The 14,297-nt window shown below is 38.8% G+C and overlaps 1 protein-coding gene across 6 annotated transcripts in view; it reads left to right on the top strand.

The window, feature by feature from the left end:
• Positions 1–14,297, top strand: part of LOC120635850 (zinc finger protein 2-like) — a 40,069-nt gene that overhangs the window by 2,850 nt on the left and 22,922 nt on the right. For 5 of the 6 annotated variants that reach the window (XM_039907043.1, XM_039907042.1, XM_039907038.1 and 2 more), the window contains exons 4-8: positions 1,365–1,527; positions 4,596–4,769; positions 5,916–6,085; positions 7,629–7,759; positions 14,078–14,152. In XM_039907043.1, the coding sequence (XP_039762977.1) occupies positions 1,365–1,527; positions 4,596–4,769; positions 5,916–6,085; positions 7,629–7,759; positions 14,078–14,152 (713 nt within the window). The remainder of the gene's footprint in view (positions 1–1,364; positions 1,528–4,595; positions 4,770–5,915; positions 6,086–7,628; positions 7,760–14,077; positions 14,153–14,297) is intronic. The other variant, XM_039907039.1, reaches the window with a different exon arrangement.

Below are 14,297 nucleotides of genomic sequence, written 5' to 3'. Positions count from 1 at the left end.
CCAATACCGGCCCACTACAGGGCGTGGGTCTCACCCACTGTGAGAAGGGTTTAGGCGGTAGTCCACCACGCCAGCCCATTGTGGATTGGTGGAGTCCACACTCTCTCTCTCTCTCTCTCAAGCATGCAGGTTACCTCACAACGTTTTCCTTCACATTTCTTAAATATAAAATTCAAAATTCATTTATTTCAAGTAGGCCTAATTAATAAGCACTTTTGAAACTTCAAGTCAGTATGTTTGTAGTGACTCTACCACCGGTTCGGAAGACAGATTCCACTGAGAAGAGCTAGCAAGAAACTCAGCAGATTGCTCTTTTCAAACATCTTTTTAATGTTTAACAATCTTTAGAATTTTTCTTTTTTGTGAGAGATGAGAGCGGAGTGGCCTGCTTGCAAGCAGCCTTGTCTTTAAAGAATTCATCAATGCTGTAGTAACCACGATTTGTTAAATGTGTTTTAATATATATGTTTAAACTTAGGTAAAGGTAGATCTAATATTATCTTCGGTATCATGTTATAAAAGCATATACCCATCCCCACAAAGTTTTTTCTGTACTTTTCTAAGACTATATGCAGATATCACTAATTTATGTCCGTTTCTAGTTAGTCGACTGTTTATATCGACTTTTTGTTTATAAAGGGAACATACCACGATAATATTTTTGGATTTGTCGATATTTCGACCCAGTTGCGTGGATCGTGGTATGTACCTGATTAATCACAAAAATCTTACATTAAAATAAAATTAAAATCTTTGATTTTCCCTCACGGTTGAAGCAAGTTATTTAATTATACCAATTATATCAAAGAATTGTAGTCCATCTACTATCTTTACGCCCGGAGAGGTGACCAGCCCATTTCCACTTCAATTTAAGGGCATGGTTTAGAGCATCTGTTAGTTTTTTTTTGACGGCCGACTGGCGCAGTGGGCAGCGACCCTGCTTTCTGAGTCCAAACCCGTGGGTTCGATTCCCACAACTGGAAAATGTTTGTGTGATGAACATAAGTGTTTTTCAGTGTCTGGTTGTTTATATGTATATTATAAGTATTTATGTATGTTATTCATAGAAATATTCATCAGTCATCTTAGTACCCATAACACAAGCTACGCTTACTTTGGGGCTAGATGGCGATGTGTGTATTGTCGTAGTATATGTATTTATTTCTTATTTCTGTACTGTGTACCTTATGTATCTTTCTTAGCTTTAGGATGCCTCCATGGCACGTTGGCAAGTTGTTATCTTATACTTTATTCTTTTGGTAAATACCCAAGTTTGGCTTCCATATGTTAGACTTAGTAAAATACAAGTGTCTAACAAAAAACTCACATACTATGAGTTAATCTTCTAAAATCTTCTATTTCAGCTTGATAAAATAACTAGAGCTCAACAATGGACTCTGGCAACAACTTCTGTGGTCAGTATAAATCTAGACCCAAACACTTTGGTTGAAATTAAACAGGAGGCAAATGAATATCTCAAAGTTGAAGACATTAAGCAGGAGGTGTATTCAAATATATTGGAACAAGGTAATTATCAAAGCCCACCAACCAGCATCGGGGCAGTGTTGTGGGTGTAATCTCTATAACCTTCTTAATATAAATAAAGCGTAATTTTTTTTATAAATTTATAAATAATACTTGCACAGACATAATCAAGTAGCCAGGATAGTTCATCAACAACTTGCTCTTCGGTTTGGCCTTATCGATTTTGAGATCCCTTACTATAGGTACGACCCGGCGTCATTTCTTGAAAATAGCAGTGCATTGCTCAACTGGGATCGAACGATTATCACTGACAGGTATATTACAGCTAATAGACCTGATATAGTGCTAGTCGATCGATCAGTGCGCCGTGCAATAATTGTTGACATAACTATTCCACATGACGATAATCTGGTGAAAGCTGAAAAGGAAAAAGTATCTAAATACTTTGACCTTGCTCACGAGATTACCGCCATGTGGAATGTTGAGTCGACCGTTGTTGTTCCGATAGTCGTTTCAGTCAATGGTCTTCTAGCGAAAAGCTTCGACCAACATCTCAAGAAGCTTTCGCTTGGTTGTTGGATCAAGGGTCGGATACAGAAGGCAGTAGTCCTTGAAACGGCGCGTATTGTGAGGAGGTTTCTCACTCTGGAGCCCTGACCACCGGTTGCTTGGGCATTCAAAAGCCCCGCAAGCGGAGGGTGGAAGTTTTTTTTTATAAATTTTTACATTAAATATACTACGACATTACACACATCGCCACATAGCCCCAAAGTAAGCGTAGCTTGTGTTATGGGTACTAAGATGACTGATGAATATTTCTATAAATATAATACACATAATTACTTATAATATACAGATAAACACCCAGACACTGAAAAACATTCATGTTCATCACACAAACATTTTCCAGTTGTGGGAATCGAACCCACGGCCACGGCTCAGAAAGCAGGTTCGCTGCCCACTGCGCCAGTCGGCCGTCATTAATCATTGGTCGTACATTAATATTAATCTTAACATAAAATGATATGGTAGTAGAATAAATAGCTTTTTTTTATTTATAAATAAAGCGTATATGATGAGAGAACAACACTTTTTTTGATTACAACTTCTATGTGCACTTGTTATTCCTTCCACAATTTAAAATATCCTGAAACTCTTATTGGTTTCCATCATCACCATCGCACCAACCCATTACCGGCCCAAACGGTACGGGTCTCGTCACACAATGAGAACGGGATGCGTACGGGAACGGATTATTTCTTTCATCGTGTTGATATTTTTTAATCTTTGGTTTGATGCGAGTATAACATGCTTAGACCGCCTCTCTACTAGGTTTGAGCGGTAATGTATAGGTATTTTTTTATATCTCCACATATTAGCCTTTGATAAGTGAAGATACTCACTAAGATGGTAAGGGTCTTAGGGCTACCCCTAGGACCGTTACCATCACTACCGTTACCGTTGATCAGTACCGTAGATTGGGACACATCTCTGATCACTTTTCATATAGCATCGTACAAAAACTTAAGTGTAGCCTTTTCATAACTCCAATACAATGTCTTTCTACCCTTACTACCCTGTCTGTAATCTACTAAGATTTTATAACATGTACTGGAGATTTTTTTCACGTTGTATCATCTGCCCAGGTAGTTGCATACCCTGTGCATACCCAGCACTTTTAACGCCACAGAAAACACACACGCTCAAATTCTTTAATAATACTTATATTGTATGGGTGATTTGATCATCAGAAGAGATCATCCATTTGAGAATTAGTGATAAATCTAAATACTAATAAATAATAAATAAATATACTACGACAATACACACATCGCCATCTAGCCTCAAAGTAAGCGTAGCTTGTGTTATGGGGACTAAGATAACTGATGAATAATTTTTATGAATAATATACGTAAATACTCCACCACGCTGGCCCAGTGCGGATTGGTGGACTTACAGTGGCATGCGCTTCATACTTGCACAAAAGCGCTGCCTACCCTAAAATTTTCATTGAACTGGCAACAGAGGAGGATTATGCCATTTTACTTCTTTATGCTTGTCCAAAATCCTGTACACGCTACTGTGGACTTAACACACCTTGAAAACATTATGCAATTCAGTATCTTCACCGTTGTAACAAGTAGGTTAGGTTTAAAGACATTTATACCCATAAAAAGACCTAAGTCACTTACATAGGAAACTTAGTTTTCTATAATAAATTAATACACTTCGCCATTAGACTAAACTAAATTCAATTTTACTATTATCTACTCATTCAGTGTATTCGTCTTTAAATTTATTGGTATTACTTAATATATAAGAAGCTAATTTAGTTTTGTATACATTGAATGAGTTTACATTTTTTATAAGTATAGGTATTTTATTATAAAATTTGCCGCCTAAAAAGGTAAGGGATTTTTTACCATAATTTGTTCTTGTTCTAGGTAAGGTAAGGAAACTGGCTTGACGAGTTTTATTTTTCTTTTTAGTGAAAGTTATATTCGTGTGGATTGTTTTGTTTATTGATTTTTTAATAAAGATGCACGTGCTATATATATATAATTGATGAATGTTCATTATTTTAGTATCACTATACATTTTTTTGGTGGAAGTTCGAAAAGGATATTGGAAAAGAGTTTTTAATATTTTATTTTGAGCAGTTTGCAGATGAGCTAATCTTGTTTTGTGATATTTTAATTGAGTAAAACGCACATAACTTAGTAAAGTTAAAGGTGCGTGCTAGGGTTCGAACTCGCTCCCCCGAAAGTGAAGACGAATTCCCACCCACTGGGCTATCACAGCTTAATCATAGTTTGATAACATAGTATAAAGTATAATACATCATCTTTTGATAGCATACTATCTTTTATCATTAAACGAGCAATTCATGTATATATATAATTGGTATCTTGGAATCGGCTCCAACGATTTTCATGAAATTTAGTATACAGGGGGTTTCGGGGGCGATAAATTGATCTAGCTAGGATTCATTTTAGAAAATGTCATTTTATTTGTGTTTTGAACAGTTTGCAGTTTCATTTGCAGTTTTATTTCGAATTCATCACCATTTCAACGCAATGGAAAATTTAATTTTATGATCTTTCTCTCAGAAGTAAACGAAGATTCAGATGCAGATATAAACAGATCCGATCCGGAAAGCAAAAATGACAAATCGCTAACAGATTCCGAAGATGATTTACCACTCATTCGTTCGAGAGTGAGTAAAGATAAAGATGTACAATTAGACAATGGGACGGTGAAAAAGGTGACACAGGGCAAAAAGGGTAAGTGAGAAATGCTCAGTATTATAAAGAGAAAGATTTAATTTTGTACAAGCTGCGCCCCGCGGTGTTGCTCGCTGTGAAGTCGTTGAGTTGTTTTATTAGAACGGTGTTTGGTGTAGTAATCCAACTAATATTATAAATGTGAAAGTGGGTATGTTTGTTACTCAGTCACGCAAAAACGGCTGAACGGATTTGGATGAAACTTGGCATGCATGTAGCCTTTGGCATGGAAAAGAACATAGGCTACCTTTTATTCCGATTCCTTAAGTATTTCCCGAGGGAAAATTGAAAATTGTTTACGAGCTAAGCCCCGGGCAGACCGCTTTGGAATTTGTCCTATAGTATTAAGGACTACGTCAACGATAAAAATGCCTGGGTGTAAATTATTGCTCTAACCAGGTTGCTTCTTTAATAGTTTTAAATGACAATGTGAGATGGTGATAACAAAACAACCGTCTAAGTTTGTTGTGGGCTTCTTTTTAGACCAGGGTGCGTTTGGAACCCTCGTAGTTTAGTTTTAAGTTGAAGAATTTAGATATCGCCTTCAACTCACTACCGTGCACATTTCTCATGTAATGTAAGCATCAAAAGTGACATCTATGTGCCTATTTGAATAAAGAAATATTTGACTTTGACTTTGACTTTGATATGTCAGACACACACTTTCTATACCGATCTCTCAAATAGTTCCAGTGGTAAGATTAAAAATTATTAACGAGCGAAGCTTTAGACCGAATTCTGAAGTCCACGCCGATAAGTCGCGGGCAGAAGTAGTTACATATAAATTTAAAATTTTAAAAGCCCCCGACTTTAAATATCGTGTACATAATTCTACTAGTCATGACCTATCATATGATGCCCATATTTTGGGAGTAGTTAAAAAAAAAAAATGCAATCCGCCGTTTTGTTGCGTCGGCCATCTTGGAACGATTTTTGTCAAACATAGCTAAGAACACAAAATCAAAATCCTTTCATCCGTTCGGGAAATACGGTGCCACAGACAGACACACGCACACACATACACACACACACATAAACACACACACACACACACACACACACACACACACACACACACACAGACACATGAAAATATAAAACTCCCTCATTATTGCGTCGGGGGCTAAAAAAAGTTTAAATTTCCAGAAAAATTAGAAGCCAAAGAGCTAATTCTAGATGAGAAACAGCAGATGGCAGAGTTATTGGAACGCTCCAAGTCGCTGAACTATCTCAACTCTCCGTACAAATGTGACCTGTGCTACAGAGGCTTCCGGGACCCCACAGCGTACAGCAAACATAAGGACAAACACAACTCGGTAGGTAGGTAAATTACTAATAGTACGTACGCCAGGTGCTAGGTATACTCACCGTAGTAACTTCACAATATATTTATAATATAGTATTTGTAAGAAAACATGAAGAAAGAAGAAACTCCATAAATTCTAACTTCTTTATTTCTGAACAACGGTCGCCTGTACTTCGGCCGCGTTTTTTTTAGAAATCCCTTAAATAAAAAGTAGCCTATGTAACTCTCCGTCCTTTCGCCTAACTCTATGCCAAAATGAAGTCCTAATTGGATGCTTAATTAAGGCGTTAAGGAACCTTTGTTCCTTTCTAATATAATAAATACTACAGTGTGTTTGTTTGGTTTGTCCTTCCTTTACGCCCCAATAACACACACAGAGAAACAAACTGTTCCCAGAGGATTAAAAAAAACTCTCTGACACCCTTTATTTGTAATATGTAAAAATTAATTGATATAAAGAAAAAAAAAATTGTAAATAGATGTTGCACTATAAAAGCAACAGTAGGCCCAAAAAAAACCCTTCCCCCGCCGTTACCATACCAGCTGCCAGAGGCTGGAATAACTGCGCCGTCGGGGACTGCGGGCTGTGTTTTTTTTGTACTGACAATAAAATATTTAAAAGATAATTTTTTTCAATATTTAACTAGACATTCCTTTCATACTATTGATGAGCATTTAAAATTACATTCGTTTGTAATTGTTATTTTATTTGTATTCTTTGACATGTGCCCATATAAACCTAATCGTAATTTATTTATTATTTCATAATTGTAATTAATATTATGGGGGGGGTGTAAGTGGGTGTGGCTTGTACCAGTCAGCCTCCCAAATTGCCAGTCTCACCTGCACAGCCCAGCGTGGTCATTATCGGGCATAACTTTAATGGGAAGGAGAAAAAAACCACAGCCCCTAGTTCCCGGCGGCCCCGCTATTCTTGGCTCTGGCAGCGGTTATGGTTACGGCGGGGCGAGGGGTGTTAAGAATCTCCGGCAGAGATTCCACTGCCAACCCCGACGACTTGACCTGGCAACATACAACGCACGAACAGTGCGTGTTGCCAGTGATCGCAGCGTTGGTCGACCCCCAACGAGGTGGACAGACGATATTAAGCGCGTCGCAGGTAGCCTGGAACTCCCTACAAAAGACCTTTGTCCAGCAGTGGACGTCTATCGGTTGATATTATGATGAATTAATATTATTGTAATCGCCAATATCTTAATTGTAGTAGAACCTAGTAGTTACATCAATTAATATTTAAGTACTACCCTGACAACTATTTGCGTGCCAATTTCGCGTGGTACAGTTAAGATGTACATATTTTGTTTCTGTAACCCATATTTACCTGTATCAGCATATAAATAAAATTGCATTGAATTGTAAAGATTTGCCAATAATCACCACGCTTGGCATGCGGGTTGGTGATTGCATGGTGTTCCTCTCGGACCAGCTGCTTTGGAATGGTTATATCGCGTGTATAAAATCAGTTTGGATTGAGAAAACTCCAACATATCTATTTAAATATCGGTGAACATTCTCATTTTTTTTTTTTTTAGAAAAGCGGCCATCTTAAATGCAAAATCTGTCACCTGCGATACAACACAAAGCAGTCGTTGAACTCCCACACAATGGCGGCGCATTCTAGGAGGTTCATGTGCACCAAGTGCTCGCACATCAGCCTCACCAAGTATGTAGCCCTGGTACTTTGAAAATTCAACATTCAAAATTAAAAGTCTTAAAAGTCTGTCTGTCTGTCTGTCTGTCTATAATAGTAGTAGAGCTTTTTGTGACAGAGCTATGCTTATTTTATTTTTATTTATACACTATATTTGTACAGCACAAAAAAAAAAAATGGACACAACAAGAAGAAACTTTAAAAGTAGGATACAAAAGGCGGCCTTATCGCTTAGTAGCGATCTCTTCCAGGCAACCTTAGGATTATTACTGCCGCTAAGCGGCATTGTTGCAATGCTGTGTTCCGGTCTGTAGGTTGCCGCTGATATTACAGCCGCAAGAGGACTACGCCTCAAACACACACAGGGCGGCATGTTGCAGGACGTGCTCTATGCATGCCCTGTGAAGTGTTCCGCTGTTCATAGGCGATGGTTGTCCACTTACCGTCAGGTGGGCCATCTGCTTCTCATTTGGTCCATCAATTTCTTTTTAAATTCCACTACAAGTTTGACCTTGACTGCAATATCACCTGGTGGTAAGTGATGATGCAGTGTGAGATGGTAGCGGGTTAACCTTAGCGAGTATGGTAGTCTTATCCCTTATCGGTTCCTACGCGACATCGCAGCGGAGCACTAAATCGCTGAGCGGCACGTCTTTGTTGATAGAGTGGTAACTAGCCATGGCCAAAGCCTCCCACCAGACCAGAACAGAGAAAATTCAGAAATTATAAATTCCCAAATTCACTACTTAAATTCACAGCGCTCACCGTTGCGCCAGGTAGGTCGTCAATTATTACTATAAGAAAACTAACTTTAGTTAATTATAATGGCTGGTTCAGCATTGCAACTCGACTATATTAAACCTTTTGAACTAACAATTTACGAAAGAGAGGATGTTCCGTATCATCCTCTCTCTTTCTTTTTTAGTTACCTAGTAGAGCCCACTTGCCCATTACTGCAACTTGTTATGTTGCAAACTAATTGAGGGATAATTCAAAGAGGGGGAGTATAGTTCAAAAACCGAAATCGCTGTCGTAGCCCGACGGCTTGATATCTTTAGCCTTACTCGCACGAACTAGGTTAAAAGAAAAATAAAGTTTAACAACCCGAAGTCTCTGATCAGAACCATTGGTTACGAGTTAGTTATCGCTCGCGGCACTAGGTGGCGCTGTTCTCACTGACTCCAATTCGACATCGCGTTAATGAGATTATACCAGGATGAATACAGTTAAGGTCCAAGGTCATAAATTCTTAGTAGTTCGTGTATATGTTACGTTACCGGGACGTGGGTTCCATCCACGCCGACGGGGGCGCTTAGGTGGACGTTAGCCCGATGTTCCTCGAGCCCCGGGGCCCATAACCCTTTATCAGGCGACGCTGTTGAAACTTGAAAGCTTAGCGTGTCAGTGTGTCTTGGATCCGAACCATTACTTACGAGTTAGTTAACGCTTCCAAGCCTAACAACAACGTTTAACAACCCGAGGCCTCGGATCCGAACCATCCGCATTTGTTTCGCATTATTTTTATTAGTTACGCGTTAGTTATCGCTTCTGACGCTAGATGGCGCTGTTCTTATAGAATCCAATTCGACATCGCGCTATGGAGATTCTACCAGGAATACATATATCTTCTAGAAATCCGTAAATACTAACGGCAGTGTTGCAGGAAGATCAAGCTCTCTCTGTGCGGCCTGTGCCAACACAAGACGCACAGGTGCATAAACATTTCAATTATTTAATTAAACCTGTTGTTATAGGTATTACTACGCTGCCTGTTACATATTTCTGAGCACTTAATTCTTTTGTAACTGCTTCACAAAGTTCCCAATCAACTGCAATTAACAATATCGTATTGGCGTTTAAGTAAGAGAGCGCACTATTCACCTCTTCTTTTAATTCTACAATCCTCTGCAACATGTAGAATGTAGAATTCCATCTCGTGCTTACATATTGTAGAGGTCTTTTAGGAGTTTTTCCTGCCTGATTTTTTTTAATTTTTCCCACGCTTGAGCGCATCTTTTGAAGAAAGGAACAACAGTTTTACTTTATTAATTAAATCGATAAAATCGGTGTCCAAACACCCAAGCCTCGGCGGCTTGATATCTGCGGTCTTATTCGCACTTACTAGGTTGAAAAAGATAAAGTTTAACAACCCGAGGTCTCGGATCCGAACCATCCGCATTTGTTTCGCATTACTTTTATGATTTACGAGTTAGTTATCGCTTCCGACGCTAGATGGCGCTGTTCTTGTAGACTCCAATTCGACATCGCGCTATGGAGATTCTACCAGGAATACATATATCTTCTAGAAATCCGTAAATACTAACGGCAGTGTTGCAGGAAGACCAAGCTCTCTCTGTGCGGCCTGTACCAACACAAGACGCACAGGTGCATAAACATTTCAATTATTTAATTAAACATGTTCTTATAGGTATTACTACGCTGCCTGTTACATATTTCTGAGCACTTAATTCTTTTGTAACTGCTTCACAAAGCAGTAAACTTATTCACAAAGTTCCCAATCAACTGCAATTAACAATATCGTATTGGCGTTTAAGTAAGAGAGCGCACTATTCACCTCTTCTTTTAATTCTACAATCCTCTGCATCATGTAGAATGTAGAATTCCATCTCGTGCTTACATATTGTAGAGGTCTTTTAGGAGTTTTTCCTGTCTGGATTTTTTTAATTTTTCCCACGCTTGAGCGGATCTTTTGAAGAAAGCAACAACAGTTTTACTTTATTAATTAAATCGATATAATTGTTGTGTCCCAGACAATCCAAGTTAGGCGGCTAAATTAAGCGTGTGTGCGTAGTAAGCAAAATGCTTCCAGCCTAAATCTATCATGGCTTTTTTAATATTGGCACCGTTATCTGCTAACACGATTTATTCTGACACTTTCTTCTGTTATTCGTAACAGTTCCGTAGCTAAGTTGGCACTGGTATGTAATCCCTTTAAAAGTACACACTCTAACAAGAAGGATTTCAGGGTACAGTCTTTTTTATTGTTATCATGACCAGTAATAACCATATACGAATCGTTTGTACTTGATGTCCATATATCCGCTGTGATGGAAATAGATTCAACATCATTTGCGATTTCCGTAATTTTTGAAATTCGCAAACTTTCATAGTGACGTCGCTGTGACACGATGGCGCCACGGATAACAAGTTAAGAAGAATATTTTACAACAAGGGGGGGATATGCTCATGAAGCTTGTCCAAACACCCAAGCCACCCAAGCCAGCGGCTTGATATCTGCGGTCTTATTCGCACTAACTAGGTTGAAAAAGATAAAGTTTAACAGCCTGAGGTCTCGGTCCGAACCATCCGCATTTGTTTCGCATTACTTTTATGAGTTACGAGTTAGTTATCGCTTCCGACGCTAGATGGCGCTGTTCTTGTAGACTCCAATTCGACATCGCGCTAAGGAGATTCTACCAGGAATACATATATCCACTAGAACTTCTTTTAAACTAACGGCAGTGTTGCAGGAGGACCCTATCGCTCCCCATGCGGCTTGTGTCAACACGAAACGCATAGGTACATAAATTTTATAATGATTTAATTAAACCTATTGTTATAGGTATTACTACGCTTCCTGTTACATATTTCTGAGCACTTAATTCTTTTGTAACTGCTTCACAGGGTTTTAAAAGGTTGCAAATGTATTCACAAAGTTCCCAATCAGCTGCAGTTAACAATATCGTATTGGCGTTTAAGTTAGAGAGCGCACTATTCACCTCTTCTTTTAATTCTACAATCCTCTGCATCATGTAGAATGTAGAATTCCATCTCGTGCTTACATATTGTAGAGGTCTTTTATGTATTTCCTGCCTGGATTTTTTTAATTTTTCCCACGCTTCAGCGGATGTTTTGAAGAAAGCAACCACAGTTTTACTTTATTAATTAAATCGATATAATTGTTGTGTCCCAGACAATCCAAGTTGGGCGGCTAAATGAAGCGTGTGTGCGTAGCAAGCAAAATGCTTCCAGCCTATATCTATCATGGTTTTTTTTATGGAGGGTAGAGGTAAGGAGAGTCATCTTATATGGGAGAAAAGTTGAAAAAGTGTCCAGTTGTTGCGCTAAATAACAGTTCAAAAATCCTCCACAATGGCGCTGGTGGATGCACAGGGTATGGTATGAATGTAGCAATCGTAGATGAATTGAAGTATGCCGAGTTAAAAAATTTAATGTCATTATCGACTAAAGTAGTTAATTATTGAGAATTTCAACAACTTACATTGTACAAAATATTGTGGTAAATATAACCTTACTTCTTTGTTTACCTTGTTTATTTTTCAAGCCTACTCTAACAATATTTATATTTGGCGCTTCTTTTAAGAGTTACCCTGATGCAAATGTGGCGCCATCCTAATTTAATACATTTTGACGACACTTTTTCATATACACAGATGACTCTCCTTACCTCTACCCTCCATAGCTTTTTTGATATTGGCACCGTTATCTGCTAACACGATTTATTCTGACACTTTCCTCTGTTATTCGTAACAGTTCCGTGGCTAAGTTGGCACTGGTATGTGATCCCTGTAAAAGTACACACTCTAACAAGAAGGATTTCAGGTGACAGTATTTTTTATTGATATCATGACCAGTAATAACCATATACGAATCGTTTGTACTTGATGTCCATATATCCGCTGTGATGGAAATAGATTCAACATCATTTGCGATTTCCGTAATTTTTGAAATTCGCAAACTTTCATAGTGACGTCGCTGTGACACGATGGCGCCACGGATAACAAGTTAAGAAGAATATTTTACAACAAGGGGGGGATATGCTCATGAAGCTTGTCCAAACACCCAAGCCACCCAAGCCAGCGGCTTGATATCTGCGGTCTTATTCGCACTAACTAGGTTGAAGAAGATAAAGTTTAACAGCCTGAGGTCTCGGTCCGAACCATCCGCATTTGTTTCGCATTACTTTTATGAGTTACGAGTTAGTTATCGCTTCCGACGCTAGATGGCGCTGTTCTTATAGACTCCAATTCGACATCGCGCTAAGGAGATTCTACCAGGAATACATATATCCACTAGAACTTCTTTTAAACTAACGGCAGTGTTGCAGGAGGACGCTATCGCTCCCCATGCGGCTTGTGTCAACACGAAACGCATAGGTACATAAATTTTATAATGATTTAATTAATTCTATAGTTTGATTACGGTAACGTTTTCAATTTTTTTTTCTTATTTATTTGCTTTTAATTAGAGATGGGCGTTTTCGTAATATTTTGTCATCGATGCGCATCGTTTCTAAGTAAGCCGCATCCGATGCCGGCATCGTTTTTTTTGGCATCGATTCGACAACGGAATTTACCAAGATTAGATGTTGATTGCTGACTGAAGTCTGCGTATCGATACTCGGCAACGGTACCATAATGATAACATTTGATTTGATGCCTATTATTTAACGAAACTACTTCTACTTGTACCTAAGCTAAATACCAAAAGTTATAAACAAACTCACTGTGTATTTTATTTTATCTATCTATATCGAGCGAGAGATACGTCGTCGGACATCTTCGATTTGGATTTTGGTGCGCGGCGTTGTCGGTCGGTGCCGAGTAGTGAGTACCGATGCGCCGTCGCGCCCGTTCTCCGTTGCGTGGTCACCTGTCTCGCTCGGCACGGTACCGCACTCGTTGCGGGCATCGCATCGGCATCGGCATCCGTTTTTCAATATATTGGCATCGGATGCCGGCATCGAGTACTGGCATCGTTGTTCAAAAACGTTTTTACAAAAACGACCATCTCTACTTTTAATGATTAAATTACCTTTATTTATCTTCATTGGGAGGAAGTTATTTCCACGACACAGGGAATCCTAGTGTGGAAATCACAGACTTTGACCGTATTCTTTGGCTTAATTATTATGTGATTGTTGGTTTGCAATATATAAATAATAAAACCGTTCTCCAAAACTTATAAGTCTGACCAATACGGTGTAGCGTGACTGGTGGGAAGTGTTTTAGCGTTCCGGTACAATGTCTTGAAGAAACCGATTTGGGGTATGTGTTTAAAATTTAAGAAAAATTATACATAGCTGCCTTACTCCCTAACAGGTTAGCCCGGTAAAACAGGTACCATCAGGTGAGTTTGCAATAAGGGCTAAATTGTAGAGGAATGAAAAAAAAAACATCTAAGACTGCATCATTACCAGAGGCGTGCACAGGGTTTTTGGCCAAGGTACGCATAAAGTGGTTCAAAATTCCCCTCCGATACGAGCTATATAAAATAATTTGGGTATGCAGTGCTTTTGTGCATGTATGAAGTGCACGCTAACTTCACTTACAAAAAAAATGTTTACAGAAATCAAGCAGTGGTCCATGAACGCTGGCACAACGGACACCAATACCCGTGCAAGCTATGCGACAGACAATTCATGTAACTATCACATTTTATACTTAACTGAGTGTTTCAATAATGTAACGGAAACTGTTTTTTCTCATGGGATATAGATCTTATCAAAAGCGGTGATTACCCAGTCGGTTGGACTTCGAATTCACTTCACTTTTCTAAGCTATGTGCG

This window comes from Pararge aegeria, chromosome 27 (assembly GCF_905163445.1).
Source record: "Pararge aegeria chromosome 27, ilParAegt1.1, whole genome shotgun sequence".
NCBI lineage: Eukaryota > Metazoa > Arthropoda > Insecta > Lepidoptera > Nymphalidae > Pararge > Pararge aegeria.
Note: the sequence above shows the minus strand (reverse complement) of the source record. Positions and strands in the feature narration are given on the sequence as shown.